The sequence below is a fragment of the Suillus subalutaceus genome (assembly GCF_016647625.1).
Source record: "Suillus subalutaceus strain FC151 chromosome Unknown DFJ58scaffold_70, whole genome shotgun sequence".
Classification (NCBI taxonomy): Eukaryota; Fungi; Basidiomycota; class Agaricomycetes; order Boletales; family Suillaceae; genus Suillus; species Suillus subalutaceus.
In genome coordinates this window covers 71,619-88,761 of record NW_024540319.1, presented here as the reverse complement: position 1 = coordinate 88,761, position 17,143 = coordinate 71,619, and the positions used below count along the sequence as shown (strand labels likewise).

General features: G+C 47.4%; 5 protein-coding genes across 5 annotated transcripts; 3 read left to right on the top strand and 2 right to left on the bottom strand.

Annotated features, from left to right (window-relative positions):
- Positions 1-2,090: 2,090 nt before the first annotated feature.
- Positions 2,091-4,978, bottom strand: DFJ58DRAFT_842443 (uncharacterized protein; the record flags this gene model as incomplete). Its single annotated transcript, XM_041392833.1, has 9 exons — positions 2,091-2,984; positions 3,038-3,178; positions 3,207-3,414; positions 3,597-3,732; positions 3,779-3,983; positions 4,021-4,135; positions 4,191-4,229; positions 4,369-4,748; positions 4,799-4,978. The coding sequence occupies 9 exons, from the start codon at positions 4,976-4,978 to the stop codon at positions 2,091-2,093; spliced, it is 2,298 nt and encodes a 765-aa protein (XP_041242714.1).
- A 271-nt stretch (positions 4,979-5,249) lies between these two features.
- DFJ58DRAFT_729245 (uncharacterized protein) lies at positions 5,250-7,553 on the bottom strand (the record flags this gene model as incomplete). The annotated part of the gene is made up of 7 exons (XM_041385722.1): positions 5,250-5,483; positions 5,535-6,023; positions 6,072-6,133; positions 6,183-6,487; positions 6,551-6,747; positions 6,798-6,979; positions 7,481-7,553. The coding sequence occupies 7 exons, from the start codon at positions 7,551-7,553 to the stop codon at positions 5,250-5,252; spliced, it is 1,542 nt and encodes a 513-aa protein (XP_041242713.1).
- Positions 7,554-9,880: 2,327 nt separating this feature from the next.
- On the top strand, positions 9,881-10,863 carry DFJ58DRAFT_842441 (uncharacterized protein; the record flags this gene model as incomplete). The annotated part of the gene is made up of 6 exons (XM_041392832.1): positions 9,881-9,950; positions 9,996-10,177; positions 10,302-10,423; positions 10,476-10,609; positions 10,663-10,781; positions 10,816-10,863. 6 exons carry the CDS (start codon positions 9,881-9,883, stop codon positions 10,861-10,863), a joined length of 675 nt encoding a protein of 224 aa, XP_041242712.1.
- Positions 10,864-12,377: 1,514 nt separating this feature from the next.
- DFJ58DRAFT_632759 (uncharacterized protein) lies at positions 12,378-12,605 on the top strand (the record flags this gene model as incomplete). The annotated part of the gene is made up of 1 exon (XM_041381229.1): positions 12,378-12,605. A coding segment is annotated over one exon (228 nt), but the record flags the coding sequence as incomplete, so codon positions are not given.
- A 109-nt stretch (positions 12,606-12,714) lies between these two features.
- DFJ58DRAFT_842440 (uncharacterized protein) lies at positions 12,715-16,383 on the top strand (the record flags this gene model as incomplete). Its single annotated transcript, XM_041392831.1, has 14 exons — positions 12,715-12,745; positions 12,928-13,193; positions 13,300-13,890; positions 13,940-14,112; positions 14,322-14,484; positions 14,548-14,678; positions 14,836-14,859; positions 14,961-15,137; positions 15,210-15,373; positions 15,479-15,548; positions 15,595-15,755; positions 15,794-16,062; positions 16,227-16,337; positions 16,360-16,383. The coding sequence occupies 14 exons, from the start codon at positions 12,715-12,717 to the stop codon at positions 16,381-16,383; spliced, it is 2,355 nt and encodes a 784-aa protein (XP_041242710.1).
- Between the last annotated feature and the right edge of the window lie 760 nt (positions 16,384-17,143).

Below are 17,143 nucleotides of genomic sequence, written 5' to 3'. Positions count from 1 at the left end.
ATCGTTCTAGTTTGTTTCACTCTTGTGTTTTTTTTGACTTGCTTAGTACCTGATGCTGATGGTGCCGCGGCTGTATCCTGCTCTAGGGAACTTGTCTTTCAATGCTGATTGGTGCCACAGCCATGTCCCATCCTCAGGATGTGAGTGTCCTTGTCTTTTGACCTGCTTGCTGATGGTGATAGTGCCACAGCTAAGTCCTGCTCTCAGGAAGTGCATGATCTCATATTTCGACGCTTCAGATGGTGCTGCGACCATGTCCAGCTCTAAGGAAGTGCATGATCTCATCTTTCAATGCTGATTGGTGCCGACGGCCATGTCCCATTTCTCAGGATGTGAGTGTCCTCATCTTTTGACCTGCTTGCTGATGGTGATGGTGCCACGGCTGAGTCTGCTCTCAGGAAGTGTTACTGCTAAGGTAAGGGATCTCATCTTCAACCTGCTTGCTGACACTGATTGGTGCTGCAGCCATGTCCCATTCTCAGGATGTGCGCATCCTCGTCTTTTGACCTGCCTGCGGTCCTGTGGCTGTGTCCTGCTCTCATCCAGTGCATGTCCTTGTTTTTTGACCTGCTTATTCAATGGTCTTTTGACCTGCTTACCTGGCACTGATGGTGCCTCTGCCATGTCCATGTCCTGCTCTCAGTTGGTGCATGATATCGTCTTTCAAGGTTCTTAGGTGACGCTGATATGGCCATGTCCTGCTCTCAGTCTGTGCGTGATCTCATATTTCGAGGTTCTTAGGCAATGCTGATGGCACCACAGCCATTGTCCCACTCTCAGAATGTGCGTGATCTCATTTTTTGAGCTTCTTAGGTGGCACCAATGGTGCCACGGCCATGCCCCATTCTCAGAATGTGTGTGATCTCATCTTTCAAGCTTCTTAGTGGATGCTGACGGTGCCATGGCCCAGACCCTTCAGTCACTGGGCACATAGAACCGGTCCCCCAGACATGCAAAATAGCCATAGAATGTGTCCCAGCCGATGTTGGCCGGTCCATGTAGATACAGAGCTGGCCGGTACGTATCAATCACTGCAGCCACAACAACCCTACTGGCCAAGAAGCAGGCTGGCTGCGGGCGTAGAATGTGTGCCAGCCGCTGGCAAGCCCTGCTCCTACACATAGCTATAGGGATGCTTGCCTTTTGTGTATGAGCAGTGCCGGCCGAGGGTGCTGGCACTGTGCCTCCGGCCAGCACTGCTCCTACACATAGCTACAAGAATGCTGGCCTTCTGTGTAGGACAGGTGCCGGCCGGTCATGCTGGCACCATGCCTCCAGCCAGCCCTGCTCCTACACATAGCTACAAGGATGCTAGCCTTTTATGTAGGACAAGTGCTGGCTGGTCGTGCTGGCACTATGCCTCCGGCCAGCCCTGCTCCTACACCTAGCTTCAAGGATGCTGACCTTTTGTGTATGAGCAGTGCAGGCCAAGGGCACTGGCACTGTGCCTCTGGCCAGCACTGCTCCTACACATAGGTACAAGAATGCTGGCCTTCTGCATAGGACAGGTGCCAGCTGGTCATGCTGGCACCATGCCTCTGGCCAGCCCTGCTCCTACACATAGCTAGAAGGATGCGGGCCTTTTTTGTCCGAGCAGTGCCAGCTGGTCATGCTGGCACCATGCCTCCGGCCAGCTCTGCTCCTACACAGAGCTATAGGGATGCTGTCCTTTTTCATAAGAGCAGTGCTGGCCGGTCGTGCTGGCACTGTGCCTCCAGCCAGTCCTGCTCCTATGCATAGGTACAAGAATGCTGGCCTTCTGCATAGGAGCAGTGCCGGCCGGTCATGCTGGCAGTGTACCTCCGGCCAGTCCTGCTCCTACGCACAGGTACAAGAATGCTGGCCTTCTGTGTAGGAGCAGTGCCGGCCACTTGTGCTGGCACTGTGCCTCCGGCTAACCCAACTTGATGCTGGCCTTTTGTGTAACATGGTGGCTGCCTCTGGCTGGCCCTGCACTCACATCTAAGCTGACAATGTTTCTTTGCCAGTAATGTAGACTATGACCAGCCAGCCTAACAGTGTGGCCTTCACAAAGAAATAGAAACATTGTATTGCAGTCACATGAAAGAACAACGCTATGTTACGACATACTACTCAAAGTCAAATATGCAAGGCCTTGTTGGAGGGAAGTCTAGGTCTGGAAGATCGGCGAATATTGTCAGTCCTGGTCTTGGGTTTGGAAACAGTTTGTGATCCCCCCAACTTGCGTCTTTTGTTCCCCCTCTGCTTTTCCCTCTCTGCTCGACCTCCTGCTCCTCCTCGTCGACCTCCTTCTGCTTGTCATCCCCCTGCTCCACTTCATCTCCCACAGCCTCCTGACCCTCTTCAACCTGCTCCATCTGTTGATCCACGATTTCTTTCTCGAGCACACGGTTCTCCTTCTCTAGCTTCTCCTTTTCCTCGTGAAGCATTCTCACCGTCTCCGTCATCATCACCATCTTCTTTCTCTGCTCGTCCAGCAACTGCATTTCCCATTCCAGCTCCCATCTTATCTCCACCTCCTCTTCCGTTTCCTCGTGGTTGGACTTATCCACCAGATCCACCAGTATCACCTCACCTCTATCTGCAGTGGTCTTAGCAGTGTTTCCAGGTTCACTTCCTTCTTGATGAGCAGGCTCCTCCACCTGCGGAACTGCCCTCACCTTGGACATTCGGACTACTACTCCTCTCGCTTTGTTGAGTGCGTCAATGACAAGGTCAAGGCATGTGGTATCCAAGGTCGAGGTGCTAATATAGGAGGGGATATCGGGAGTGGCTTCATCAGCCTCGTACTCGATGGCTCGCTTACATTCCCTCAGTAACATCCCAAGGCCAAGGGCCACCCGCATGGCCGACATCGAGCCAGAGATCTTGGCAGCCTTGATGATCTCCAAGGACTCCTGGAGCTCCCGGTCCAAGGAGTGCATGGTGTTGGGAAGGTACGACCTTTCCCAAGACCACATTGCCCAGGTGGGCCATCCCTCTGAATGCTCAGAGGTTTGATCCTTCGTCAGGTGAGTATAGAGTGTGACGACTTGAATATAAACCAAAAGCTTACCTTTTTCAAGTCCCTTATGCCCTCAATAAAATGCCGGTATTCGTCATTGCTGCTAAGATCCCGCAAAAACTTCATGCGGTCTTTCATTGGCACAGCTGCAGGTGCCCCATGCTGAGCAAGGGATGGCCTGGCCAGCCATCCCTTTCAAATCTGGTCCAGGAGCTGATACAGCCTCATCATCATCGGAGCTGTCTGACTCCTCGGCCGGCCTCTTCATACGCTTGGTAGGCCTAGGGCTGGCTGACGCATTGAAGGTCTTGTCATCGGCCGGCCGTTCCATATGCTTGGTAGACCTCCCACCGGCTGAAGTGTTGGAGGCCAGGCTGTCAGCCGGACTGCTCTGTATGCTCGGTAGACCTTTGCGCAGGCAAGATATGCTGTCCTACATTGTCAATTTCCAGGTACACTTTTTTTCTTCTTTGTCTCCTCAGATGGAATAGCATTGGCCAGCCGCGTTCTGCTCAAGTCAGCAACCCTGCCCCCAACAAAAAACACCAACTTCTCTCTTTCCAACCTTCTGAGTTCCCAATGGCGCCAAAGCCTGTTCACGTCCACTGACCTCATGTGAGACGGGTCCCTGAAGACAAAGTCCTTGGGGACACAATCCAGATCTATGTAGGTTGCAGGATCAGCGCTGATCACACCCCAAGGTACTGGCTTGATGCTGCCAGTGAAGACTTCTACAAAGGAGACACCTTAGGTGAGCAGGAGGAAGGACTTAAGCAACAGATATTCACTGACTATATGATGCGTGGAAAATTTGACGAACTAATTCTTGCTGCCCATTGAGGGTAACACCTGTCCGTGAAGGTAGTTTTGCGAACCCATCCTTGTCCAATACAACTTCAGGTAGGGGTGGCTTCACATCCTTGTCTTCATCCTCGTCGTTGTCATCGTCATCGTCATTGTCGGCAGGGTCTAGTTGAGTTGGGTACATAAGTATATACTAGCTTATACATAGCCCAACAAATATCAGAACTCACAAAATTCCGCCTTTGACCACTCTGAAAATTTTTTGAAGCCATCGGCCGCCCATTCCTTATTTCCTCGTGAACTGACTGTAAATGCCTTTTGCACATGAGAGGTTCAGACTCATGGCTAGATATATACAAGATTCCGTCATTTGAATACGAGGCCAAATTATAACACTTACATGGAGACACTCAAAGACATCTCGGGGGCTTTCTTGTGACTAACCAGCATCACAATTCGACATCCCATCGTCCGACAAATCTCCTCAGTAAAATTGTCGAGGGTTTTTTTTGAGGTTCCTCTTGCGGTACCTGGAACATTATTACAGGGGAAATGACTTCATAAAGTTGTCCACTTACATGGCCTGAGATTCTGCAGGAGCACCCTCCTCATTCCACTTATCCCTCGCCTGCTGAACTTCATTCTGTTGTGCAGAGATCATATGATTGAACCACTGCCTTGCATGTCCCGTCCGGTACTTGATAGAATGAGGCACCCCCATCTTTTGTTGCTCATCCTTGTCATAGTCGTTGATCTCCTGCTTGAAGAGCTTTAGGGCCACATCCCAATCAGTAAGCTTCTTCTTGTAGAAGGAAGCATCCTTGGGGCGAGCATTTGCTTCTCTCTCTTCCAACGACACGCCAGGCTGATCTTCCTCTCGAACATCTCTCAAAAGCTCCTCCTCGGCCCTTCGGTCTTCCTCATCCTCAATAAATTGGACATAGTGACGTCTAATAGCCTTTGTATTATAGTGTCAGTAACATTGTGAACTGAAGCAAATGATATTACTCGTTTTAGAGCCTTTGGCACATCCACAGGATCATCCTGCAACTTGTGAAGCTCGACAATTTCATCTCGTACTTCTCTGAGAATCTGACGGCAATGTGTCGATTGTGGATTGTTTGCCTCTAAGAAATCCTCCTTGTGCTCAGCAAGGATCTCTTCAAATGACACGTACCAGTCAGACATTGAGGGGTGTGGAGATATGGGGAAAGTGTGATTTATGCGTGGTGTAGGCAAGATCCCGGCCAGTGAGGTGTAAAGTTTCAACCAACACGGTCACGTGCACTGACATGCGTCACATATACAAAGTGCCCAGGCAAAGCCTGACATACCATCACCACGTTATTCAACATCTTTAACATCCCAACAAAAATGTAGATCAAAACGTAAGTAGAGGACAATTTAACTAATCAAAATAACACTTTGAAATGTAATTAATGAAACCAAACTAAACCGTTCAGACGCATGCCCTCTTCCTAGTAGAAACACTTCCATCTCTACTCCTCGAACGCTTGCCTAGGGTGCCCAAAGACATGAATGAAATGGATGAAGACGGCGGAGAAGACGGCGGAGAAGGTGGCGGTGGAAAAATACTTGAAGGGGACTGGAACCATGTGCTTTGTTTGGTCCTTGTGCCACTGACCATGGAACCAGGAGGCTTACTGATATGGAACTTGTGGGGAGGCTTGCCCTAGCTCTTACCGCAGTCAGGGTACTTGCAATAGTATACATACCTGGCCACAGTAGCCTGGTCTCCAGTGTCAACATCAAACAACATCACTGCTACCTTCTCTGACCAGCTATTGGTCAATCCACAGAGAGGGCATTGTCCAGGCACCTCAATACCCCACGGCTGAGTTTGTGGGTGGGCGCGCCCAAACATTGTGACCAACAGCCAGCGATTATCAGCAGTATCATCCTTGGTCATCAAGATGACCTTGGAGTGTTGTCCAAGACGACTTGAGAGGGCAAGCAGACCAGGAAATGCCTTGCGCAGATTGAGTTTCTCGACTATGACAAGCTCTGCCATAGCCAACAAAAAGTTCGTGGCGACCAAGGGTTGGAACCTAGTGGCGGGAAAGATGATGGCAGATGCGAGCTCGAGGTCGAGGATGGTGTCCTTGAGGTTGACAAAAGAGTCTTCATAGGCTACAATAGAGCCGCACACCAGAAACACCATGTTGGCGGCCTTAAGGATGGAAGCATATGGACAGAGCACTGTAGATAGAACCTGGATAACCGATTAGCTGAGAGCATACAGGATACATACATGCATTACCTGCGAAATGCTCATGGCAATATATTTATCCTTCACCTTACCTGCAAAAAGCCACCCACTGTCTTGCTCAGGAGTGGTTAGAGAAAAATGCAAATGTGCGTCCAGTGTGACCCAGGTGCTGTGTGAGTTCAGCAACCTGCGCTTGCTGCATGAGAGTGTATGTGTCGATCTTCTTGTGGGTCGCCACATTGAATACGACCTCGAGATACACATAACGACCACTTGGGTAAAAATGCTCGAGGTAGTGGGAGAGGAGGGGAACAGGCGTGATTACCTCATCATTTGCGCCAATGATGAAGTGGATGACAGCGATCGGAGTAGACGCCAATAGCGTGCATGACGCAGTCTCAAACTTGCCATTGAGCTGGAGGAAATGGGGAAGGACGGCTTTCCCTCCTTGAGCTGGTATGTTACCGCTATAGAAACCCTGTATTCCATACTTAATAGTAGCGCAAAAATAAACAAAAATGATCACTTACAAAGTAAGAACCAGGGGACCTGAGAGTGGACTGAGAGTGACAGGATAGACAAAGAAAAAAGACTGTTGGCCTGTTGGATGACCTGCAGAGATTCGGCAGGGGACGTCTATGCATTGACTGCACATGACGCGCAGGCAAGCGTCGCACTGGTAGAGCAGGACGTCATCTTCTGCGCCGTCGCAGCAGATCATACACCACTAACTAACCATCAGCAAGCTAAGACAGATGCCATAGAAGAACCACTTACCACACTGTGAGTCTCTGCAGGGAGCTCAAGCTCTGTTGGCACTGTTTCCAATGCCTCTGGCACAGAGGATACGACAGGAGAATCAAGAGGTGCCCCAACTCTCTGGGCAGATCCTCCAGTGGCGCACTTCTTGGCCACATTCTTTTGGGTGGCATGTGGGGAAACAGGACGTAGAAGTGGTACTGGCCGAATGACCAGTTTGAACCAATAAGTCACACAGTCGCGTGAATAAGAGTTTAATAGTAAGTACTAAGTGGAACCACACTGAACAATAAGACTTAAGATATTTCGAACTTAAAGTCGCGTGATTGTGTGACTTCAACAAACAACACGTACACGTGTTGGGTCATGTGATCGTGTAGAACCACCGGCATTGTGCGGACACAAACAAAGTCAAATATTCTGTGGCATTTAGCCAGTGCACAGCACTTTCACACGGTTGAACTTTTGATTCAAGACGCTCACCACATTTACCTTGTTTCATTCTTATCTACTCACTACACTGCACGTTCATCCCATTAGCCACTTACACAGGCTGCAGCTGTGTAAGTGGCTTATGGGTCACTGAGCATTCAACATCCGCCAAGGTAGGAATCTTTTTACCTTGTATTCCTTACTTAATGCTTTCTTTCCTACAGGTTATATTTTAAGGTGAGTCTTGTCTTTAGGTCGCCTTTGCTTACCCTTTTTTCTTCTTGATAGTGTTCCTTCCTCATCTCCATCCTTATGCGCTATGGGGGAGATGAGCATCTTCATCGTGTTTCTTGCTCAACGCCTTCTTTTCTTTAGGTTATATTTTAAGGTCAGTCTTATCTTCAGTTCACCTTAGCTTACTCTTTTTCTTGATAGCCTCCTTCATCCCTGACGCTTCTCAACGCCTTCTTTTCTTTAGGTTATATTTTAAGGTCGGTCTTACCCCCAGTTCACCTTAGCTTACTCTGTTTCTTGATAGCATCCTTCATCCCTGACACTTATGTGTTCTTGGGGCTTGAGCGGACAGGATATTTGTGCAGCGCCGGCTCACCTTATCCCTCCTCCCTCAAACATTTGGGATTCTGGGGGCAGGTTGGGAGGATTAGTGCTTACTCTGGTGCGCCTAACCTCCCTTTCCTCAATGTGTGATTCTGGTGGCATGTTTAACCTTATGGGCGCAACATCCTTGGCCCATCTTCATACCAAGGTATTCAATTTTACTTTTCTCAACAAGCGCTGACCGCTGTCTTTAGATATTTTTACTGTTAACATTGGACAAAGGTAGTTATATTTTTATTTTGCTTCACAGATGCTGATCAGCGTTCCTAGATTGTCACTACCCTTACCTACATTTATATCATTCATTGTAGTCTATTGTAGTTTGCAATACAAGACCGTTGTGGAGAGGGCCCCTCCACAGCGGCCTTGTATTAGCTAGTTTTTTAAAATTGTATTACTCTTTAAAGCGCCTTGTTAAATGTAGCTTACTTGTAGTCTTATCTTGTATAATCTGTGCGGCACGACACTTGTATAAAATCACGTGACTGATATACTCAGCCAAGATCCTATCCAACTGCTGCGCTACTCCTTCCAAGACCAAACATATCTATTGTTAAGACCGTAGCTCAAGGGTTAACAGATCCGAAGGGCTTGGCCTCAGCTCGTGCGCTGTGCCCCTTACCCAAGTACGTGCCCTTTAATTTCAGAATGAAGTCCAGATGGAATCCGACGAAGTCCGAAGGACTTCCGGAGGCTGGCTACTCTAGTAGAGTGCTAGAGAACTTCCAGATGAGTGCGAGAAACTTCCAGAGGAGTTTCATCCGCTGTATCAGATCCGAAGGTAAGACTTCCCAAGGTAAGTTCCCTAGATAGAAACACATAAAGGATAGGCTACAAGGGACAGAGTCCAAAGCAGGATAGGATAGGAGGAGTGGTCTGAAGGACAGGACGTCCGGAGGTCCGAAGGTTAAGACGTCCAAAGGGTACGTCGTCCAAAGGTTATGTCGTCCAAAGGTTACGACATCCAAAGGTCCGAGGTCCGAATGTTTACGAGGACCTGGAGGAGCAGACAGGATTAGGAAAGGAGGGGAAAGGCTACTAAGATGGACCGAAGTCCAAGATCAGAATGAGTGAAGTCTAAGATGCGAGAGAGCAAGTCTATGTTGAGACAGAGCAAAGTCTAAGGCGATATTCGAACTAAGGAAACTTTACAGGAGTTGTACAGATCTTTATATACTGGAAGGGATCTGAGAGGATCGGTAAGCCGAACACAAATGCTATGTACGAGCATGTGGAAACATATTAGTAAGTATGAACAGAACATAAGTAAATGAACTCAGAGATGAACAAAGTACAAGGATCAATAAGCAAGACGGAAACAGAGATAACCGAAGTCCGGAGTCAAGGGGATTACCATAAGGAGATAGACGCTGATTTAAGGTTTGGGCCTCAGATATGAGTATAGGTCGGATCCAGAGGTCTAGAAATATCGGATGAAGCATCTGGATATTGGATGAGTGGATCCGGAGATCTAGGTGAAGACGAGACTAGGATATGGATCATGGATATAGTCCGATAGTCCTAGGGGAGGTAGAGTCCGAGATGGAATGAGCTCGGATCCGATAGGACCAAGGGTGGATGAAGCAGGCTTAGCTGTGGAGGTCTGAAGGTATGGATATATGGATGTACAAAGGTGTACAGATCCAAACCGATAGTGGACTGGAGGACTGAAGACATGGATAAGGGTATGGAGTCATGGATAAGGGTATGGAGGTCTGGATGTGCATCCAGAAGGCGTCTGGAAGGCGTGGGAACATCATCGGACGAAGGTCCGGAATACGGGATATGACATCTATCGTTGATACAGCAGGACATTGCAGAGAGTACATATATAACCAGAGTCACCACCAATCTACTTTGTCTGAATCCAAGCAGCAACCATTGCGGCAATTTATCTTATGTCCATCCAGTGCTACTTTTCTTTTTGGTTCACTTACACTAGCTACCTGGTAAATCTCTGTCGAACCTGCCACAAACCCTGAGGCCTGAACTCACTATGGAAAGGAGAGAAAATGTACCAGACCCTATCTGGAGTTGATTAAGCCTTGGACATGAGCAATTCAGATGTCGCAAATGTCAAAATTTGGAGAAAACCGGACAAATGGACAGAAGCAATACAAGGTAAACACACCCAAACAATCCTCTGGATATGACTACTGACTACAGAACCACACACATCCAAGCACAAACTCGACGCTAACTGGCGTACGGAAACACTTCAAAGCATGTATCTGGATGTCGCAACAGCCAAAAGAGCCAAATCACGCCAAAAAACCACTAATTCTACTTATACCTCGTCCAAGCTTAAGTCTGAAGACAACAGGATCAAAAAGAACGACCTTAATTTGGTAACTAACCCCATTCAGATTTTCCATTTTGGTTAAATTAACGTTGGAAATCCATTTTCGGCATAGATCAGATGGGCTTGAAAATTTTTCAATCGCCTGTTTGTCTTTCCACCATACAATGGAGGATCCTGTGGCCAAGCTGGCCAAAAGCCTTGCCAGCCGTGTAGATGAACTACTGCATAATTCCTTGCCTTTTGAATTGTTCTCACAGACAAAACTTGATGAAAAATCACTAGAAAGAGCCAGGTAAGCAAGTTCCCAGCTGATGTTCCAAAACGCTGAATGGACATAATTTAAGGATGAGACTGTGGGACCAGTGGCAGAACATTTTATTATCTACTAGTAGCGGTCCTGACGTCAAAATGACTGCCATTGCCAATATTGAAATTTCCAGGGCTGCGGTAACCATAGCTTACGCTGCAGTTAATAGTTGTAGGTTTTTATTTGATTATGACGGCTGTCCACCTTTGAACATTTGATCCCAGTACAAGCGGACTGGGATGTTGATCGCTATTTGGACTGTGCTAAGGTGTCGCCAAATCCGTTGAATGCCAACACTCAGCAAAGACAGAAACTAGCCAAATATTTCAAAGCTCCTTCCTTGGTCGCATAACTGAGCCCACCACATTGGTTGACAGCCATGGAAGGATACTGGCTTGGTATCTGCTGGAGATATTGGTACCTGATCGAATGGTATGACTCTCATGGATATGGTTGCATGCTTTAAACCGGTTATATTTAGGAACACATCAACCAGTCCATCAAATTACTCAGACCCATACTCGATCAGTCTTTGCCTAAGGCAACCGATCAGGTGAAGCAGCCTTGGCGTTCCCAAGGTTTTGTTATACCTCAAGGGGGAGGAGAATATGGAGTGGGGTGGGTGACTTTATGCCCCGGTGGGTTCATGCAACATCATGAGGTACATTTGTCTTCATATCTGTCTCACAACACAAATCTGACTTAATTGAGATAAGCGGCGTCAGGATTCTTTGTACCAATCACCCTCCCTGTCATCACCTACAGTCCAGGTTTGGTTGTCTGAAATGACCGCAACCGAACAATTCTGGTCAGCTGTGACCAGCATTATTGTGCCCAATCAGTATCTTGCCGGTGTGTGACAATCATATTGGCGCTAGGCGCATATGAATGTCATAGGCATATTTTGACTTGCCTAGAAGAACAGAGTAAGACGCTAGTCACCAGCACTATTCAGCTCCCAAGCTATCCGCTTTGGAACCACTTTTCTCCCATAGCGCGCTACCCGGTCCGATGTCTAGGTGTTCCGCCCTCCCATGTCCTGCCTATGTCCACCTACCTCCGCTGGTGCATTATATTTCCTTAAATGTCACTACTCATCAGTCGCAGGTCTTATTACATGTGTCCTCATGCTCCGCAGCGCTGCATGTTCTATTACCTGTCGCTACATCGTTGCCCTCGCCAGTGTCGCTACTATACTCGCCTATGCATCCCGAACCCCTATGCAGTATGATAAAATGACCCATCCTACATACAGTACAGTACTTCCCTTCCCCGGACCTTTGCTGGTGTCAGAGTCACTTTAGTCGCTATATCCTAGTTTTGGTGCAATCGATTCCGCTCTTGCCAATCTCTCTGATCGCGTGTCGCTTGACTTGCTTCAAGTGCGCGTCGCTAAAGTTCCTTCATAAGTTTGATCTTCGCAATGTCAGGATCGCTGTCGGTAGTCAAGCTATAATCTAGTCGCTATCAGGCATTCCACTTGCTACTATCATACCTTATCCCTCGCTTTCCCTTCTTTTGATTTCTTCTTGCTGTCGCTAGTTGGACGTTGCATAGTGCTATCGCATAGGACAACTTGCATAGTGCTACTTACTTATACGCACGTTTCTCTGGCAGAACTCACTTGTCGCTAGTCGCTGATCACTACAGCGCTACTCATTGGTTTTTGGTCTTAGGTCGCTATAGGTTATTAGCCCTTCGCATCATCGCTACCCTTGCATATTTGAAGGGAGTTGCTTCAATAGCAGTCCTCTTGGGTCGAATATTACACTCGCACCTATTTGGATAAGTAGCGCTAGTTTCTAACCAGCCTAGTTGCTATTCCTCTTTCACACCGGCATGAAGTCCACGTCTAACCTGAAGTCAGTAGTCCAGACTTCACATCCGGCGGTTTGGCCTTCCGAGTTTTCTGGAATTGAAGTAATCGTCAACCGAGAGGACACCGCATCACCGGGATCCAGGAGCGTCTCAGTCATTCTATGACCTTCTTGTCAGCCTTGGCAAAGGTCACCAGGCTATACTAGATTTGCTTGACCTGGGTGCCAAGTTAGAATATCCCCCTGGGACCATGGTTTACATTTGTGGCAAGGTGCTGGAGCATGGAGTCCCAGGTTGGGGTGATGGGGAGAGGATCGTAATCGCTCACTTTGTCAAGGATAAGGTCCATGATAGGCAGGATATTCCTAGGCCAAATTTTCCAATGAACTCGCAATTTCTCATTAAGGTGGGGGCAGGTAAGGGAGGAAAACCTGTTCATAGGAAGAAGGTCAGAAAGAATGGTAGGGTTGTGGGGGGAGTCCAGAGGGAGTAAGTGGAGATAGTTATTCATCAGGGGGAGCCTTGGAATATTTCAAGATTTAATGAAAATTATTTTTAAATTGAAGCGATTAGTATACTTTGGAATCTGTCTTATCATCCCTTGGTCTAAACATTATGTCTGGGGAGAAAAAAAAATGTCTGAAGGCTGTTTCTTATTCCTTCAAAGACAGGTAGCCTATCGCAACAGAAAGACCTGGATGTGGACTATGTTGCCTACAAACCTACCAGAGCCAAGAGGGGAAAACCCTCATGGGTCGAATCGTGTGCAGATCCACTGTATGAAACAACTGCGGAGTCTTCCTCCTCCAGCCCAAGGAAACGAATGAAAGAGAACCTTACAGAATTTCCGGATTGTGAAGTCTATCAGTCATATCGGGAATGTTTTGGTGACTTTGTTCTGGAAGCAGAGGCTGCTCAGCAACCAAGAAAAACAAAGGTATATTTAGCAGTCCCAAACTTACTGAGAACTGCCTTCCAATCCATGATATAGACACAAAACGACTTCATAGCAGAGTATCTTGCTTATTGAGATGTATATCTAGACATCATCCTGGATTCAGAAAAAATTTGCCCGTGCAGGGATCTGTGAGACTTGTCAAAGTGCTGAAGCCATATTCAATTGCCTGACTTTCACTGGTGATCACAGCTGGTGTCAACCTTGCTTGATCACACCGCATCAATCATTGCCTTTCCATAAAATCCAGTCTTGGAACAACATGTGCTTCCAGGACGTCACTCTTGCCGACCAGGGATTTATATGGTACTTAGGCCATGGGGGAGAGCCTTGTCCTTCAATAGGAGCTTCGACAATTTATGGGCATCAAGATGAGAGAGTGGATAATATAGAGACAGGCCCCTTACCTCACTATACTACCCCTGTGACCATGGTACATTCGTCCGGGGTGTTCACACACAATGTGTTGTGGTGTCAATGCTCAGGATCCAATCCTCAGCACCTGCAGCTCCTCAGAGCAGGACTATTTCCTGCCAGCTCCACTCGGCCCAAGACTGTTTTCACCTTTGAAGTACTGGTCCATTTTCTCATTGATGCCTTGGAATGCAAAACTTCGGCCAGGAGCTTCTTTGAGAAACTCACAAGGCTGACTAATAATGCATTTCCAGGTACTGTCCCGGTGAGTGAGAATATATTCTTGTTGTCCCGGATACCAACAGCATCTGTAGGATCGATATCGTGAACTCATGAGAGTATCCCGCCTGTGGCGGGACTTGAAGAACCGGAAATGGTTTGGATTTGGCCATGATACTGAATCAAGCCCAGGGCCAGGAGATCTTGCCCTTTTCTGCCCTTCATGTCCGCAGCCAGGAATCAACATGCCTCTCTGTTGGGAACAGAAGTATGAAAGGCAAGTGGATTGTTTATTACTCTTGCAAGCCAACAGTAGCTAGATGCTGGTCAGCACACCTGGTACAGTGGCCAGAGTGATGCACGGCCGGTGCACTCCGCCTATTGATGGGACCGCCCAGACCCAGCGCTGCCTACCGCATAATGTCTGCGGGCCAAGAATAGGGACTGACCAGAACACTTGCTGACTTTTGATTACAGGTGGCTTGTCATGAAGAGATTCGTGGTAGATGGGAATTTTACTGCTCAGCACATGAACATGAGACAACCGGAATTTGACATCTTCCTCTCAGATGGTTTAGGGTATATGGTCACAGAGGGAGACTATCGAGCTCACTTGGCCTCAGCTACAGAGAGTAAAGAGGTTAGTTGACTTGTCTTCATTTTTAGTAATAGGCTGAATATGTTGAAAGAGATCAACTTGTAGCAACCATCGGGCAGTCAATGCAGCAAACACAAACCGAAGCAACCTCGAGCTACAGGGGTTGGCGCCACAGCTTGTGCTCGCCATGGATATTTTGTTCCCCACTGCATAGTAGACTTTCAGAAGGGCGAACAGTGAGTCTTCTTTCATTTACTACTGATCAATTTGGACTGACTTAATGACAAAATTACTTCAAGCCACATGAATATAGATTACTCAGTATGCAATGCTATTAAGCATGCTGCCGACAGAATTGATGACTCCCTGGTAATTTATGATGTGGGTTGCCAGTGGAGTCTTCACTTTGCAGAACGGGTCAGCAATTGCACTGGCTTGACCCTCCCAGATGACACCCAGATTGTGGCTGCAGTGGGAAAATTTCATCTCAGTGCTCATAATCTTGCTTGTTTTGCTAGATACAGCCTGAACTTCATTGTAGGAGCTGGGCAAGTTGATGGAGAAATTCTGGAGACACTATGGGCTCCCTTTAACAAGATCTCTCCAACAACACGTTCCATGAGCCAAGCCCACCGTCAAGAAATTCTAGATGATCACATGTGGAACTTGAATTGGGAAAAACATTGTTGGTATTGGTGAGTGTTTATATTTGGAGGCAACTGCATATTGGTTGAATGCCTTATGCAGTTAAGACGCTCTTACAAAAGTACAAACGTGCCAAAAAAGGGCATTGATGACACTAAGGTGCCATTTGAAGAGCTTACACGTTCTTTAGAAGTCAGCAAAGTCTTGTCATGGGAGAAAGATGAGAAGCAGGCTATGGACCAACGAGGAGAGCATCTTGATATATACCAGCTAAAGATAGATAAAGGTGAGTGATTCAGAAGTTCTTCTGGCTTCTACATGCTGTATATTCTGATGCGGTGATTGGAAGCCCCAACAATGGCTGAAATTCAGCTAAAATTGACCGAAACAGAATATGCCAATACTGGCAAATCAGGATCAATATCTTGGCTCATCAGTGGTATCAATTTGGAAGATGTGCAGTATGTCATTACATCACTTTTACATTCAGGGCATGTCTTAATTCAGCTCAAGGGACACATTGAGGGTAGATATTCGGCAGCTTCTCCGAGATGCATCTGCTTCTCAAAAGGCAGTGGTTGAAGAGAAGCGACAAAAAGTAGCTGCTCGGATCTCAAAATTTCATGAAACAGCTGATGCCATGTCAGATGGCATTGAAGTTGATGCAGGTATGGAGCATGTGGATGACATCAGATTTGTGCTGCAGATATGGAGGAGCAAGGCCATGAAGCTGCAGATCTTGAAGTTGCTGAGGAAGAGACTGGTGAGGAAGTTGCTGCAGAAGGAATGGGTATTTGGATGCCATCTTCGATTCATCACCAAGATGCTTTAGCCCTTGGCCTAGGTGCTCTGCAAGCCGAGGAACTGCAATTACAGCAGGGTCAGGCAAATGATTGCTTGGAAAAGTTACGGCAAGCTCTGGGTCATAAAGCAATAATTTACCGTCAGCACTTCCGAAGCGCAGATTCCACATGGGTGGGCACCAGATCAAAGCAAGAGGCTCATCGTTGTCGAAATCAAAATAGATAAGTGTGTCCAAAGCTATCAGAGGGCAAGGAATGCCATGCAGAGACTAGGAGTAGACAATGATACCCTCTGGAATGTTTATCAAGAAATTCTGCTCACCCAGCTTAGTGTAGACAAGGAAGTCACCGAGGAGAATAGATATGGGCAGGGATCTGACCAACTGGCTTGGTTTTGGAGGGTCAACAACAGTCGTGATTCTCATGAAGACATATAGATGGATGAATGTGAGTTATGCTTAATATTCAGATTTTCTCCCATGACAAGTATTAGTCTACAGAGTAAATTGGTTGAAAGCTAAGGCAAGATGGCAAAGGTGGGAGGAGGAGTTGAGTTTAGTCCGACATGAGATGGGGTGGACAGTGGGCTGGTTCAGATACAAGAAGGAAGCATGAGAACGACGATACCACCAAGCTACAAAGTGTGGTCATCAAGCTTATGCACAGTGACAAGTGCTCTTGTGGGGAAGGTTCTTACTGGAGGGGGAAAATTCTTTCAAGGACAAGATGATTGTAGTCACTTAAATGTTGTATTATCTGTGCTATTCTAACCTGATTGTATGGCCAGGACAGAGGGCACCTGATGTACTGATGTGCCGACCAGATTCTGCTCCCTTATGAAGCAAGTGGCCAGGTCACTATCTACGGCTCGTAGCATACTGTATTTATTCCAGGTCAATTGTGTGGCAGGGATGGAGTGCAACTGATGTACTGATGTGCTGGCCAGGAGCTCTTGCCCTGCCAAAGCCGGCCAGGGCACTATGTACAACTGGTAGGCAGGTCCATTATGTGGCCAAGATGTACTGCACCTGATGTACTGACTGACCGGCCAGGCTCCCTTGCCCTGCCAAAGCCGGCCAGGGCACTATCTATGAATTGTAGGCAAGTCCATTATGTGGCCAGGATGTACTGCACCTGATGTACTGACTGACTGGATGGGCTCTCTTGCCCTGCCAAAGCCGGCCAGGGCACTATCTACGACCGGTAGGCAAATCTATTATGTGGCCAGGATGTACTTCACCTGATGTACTGAT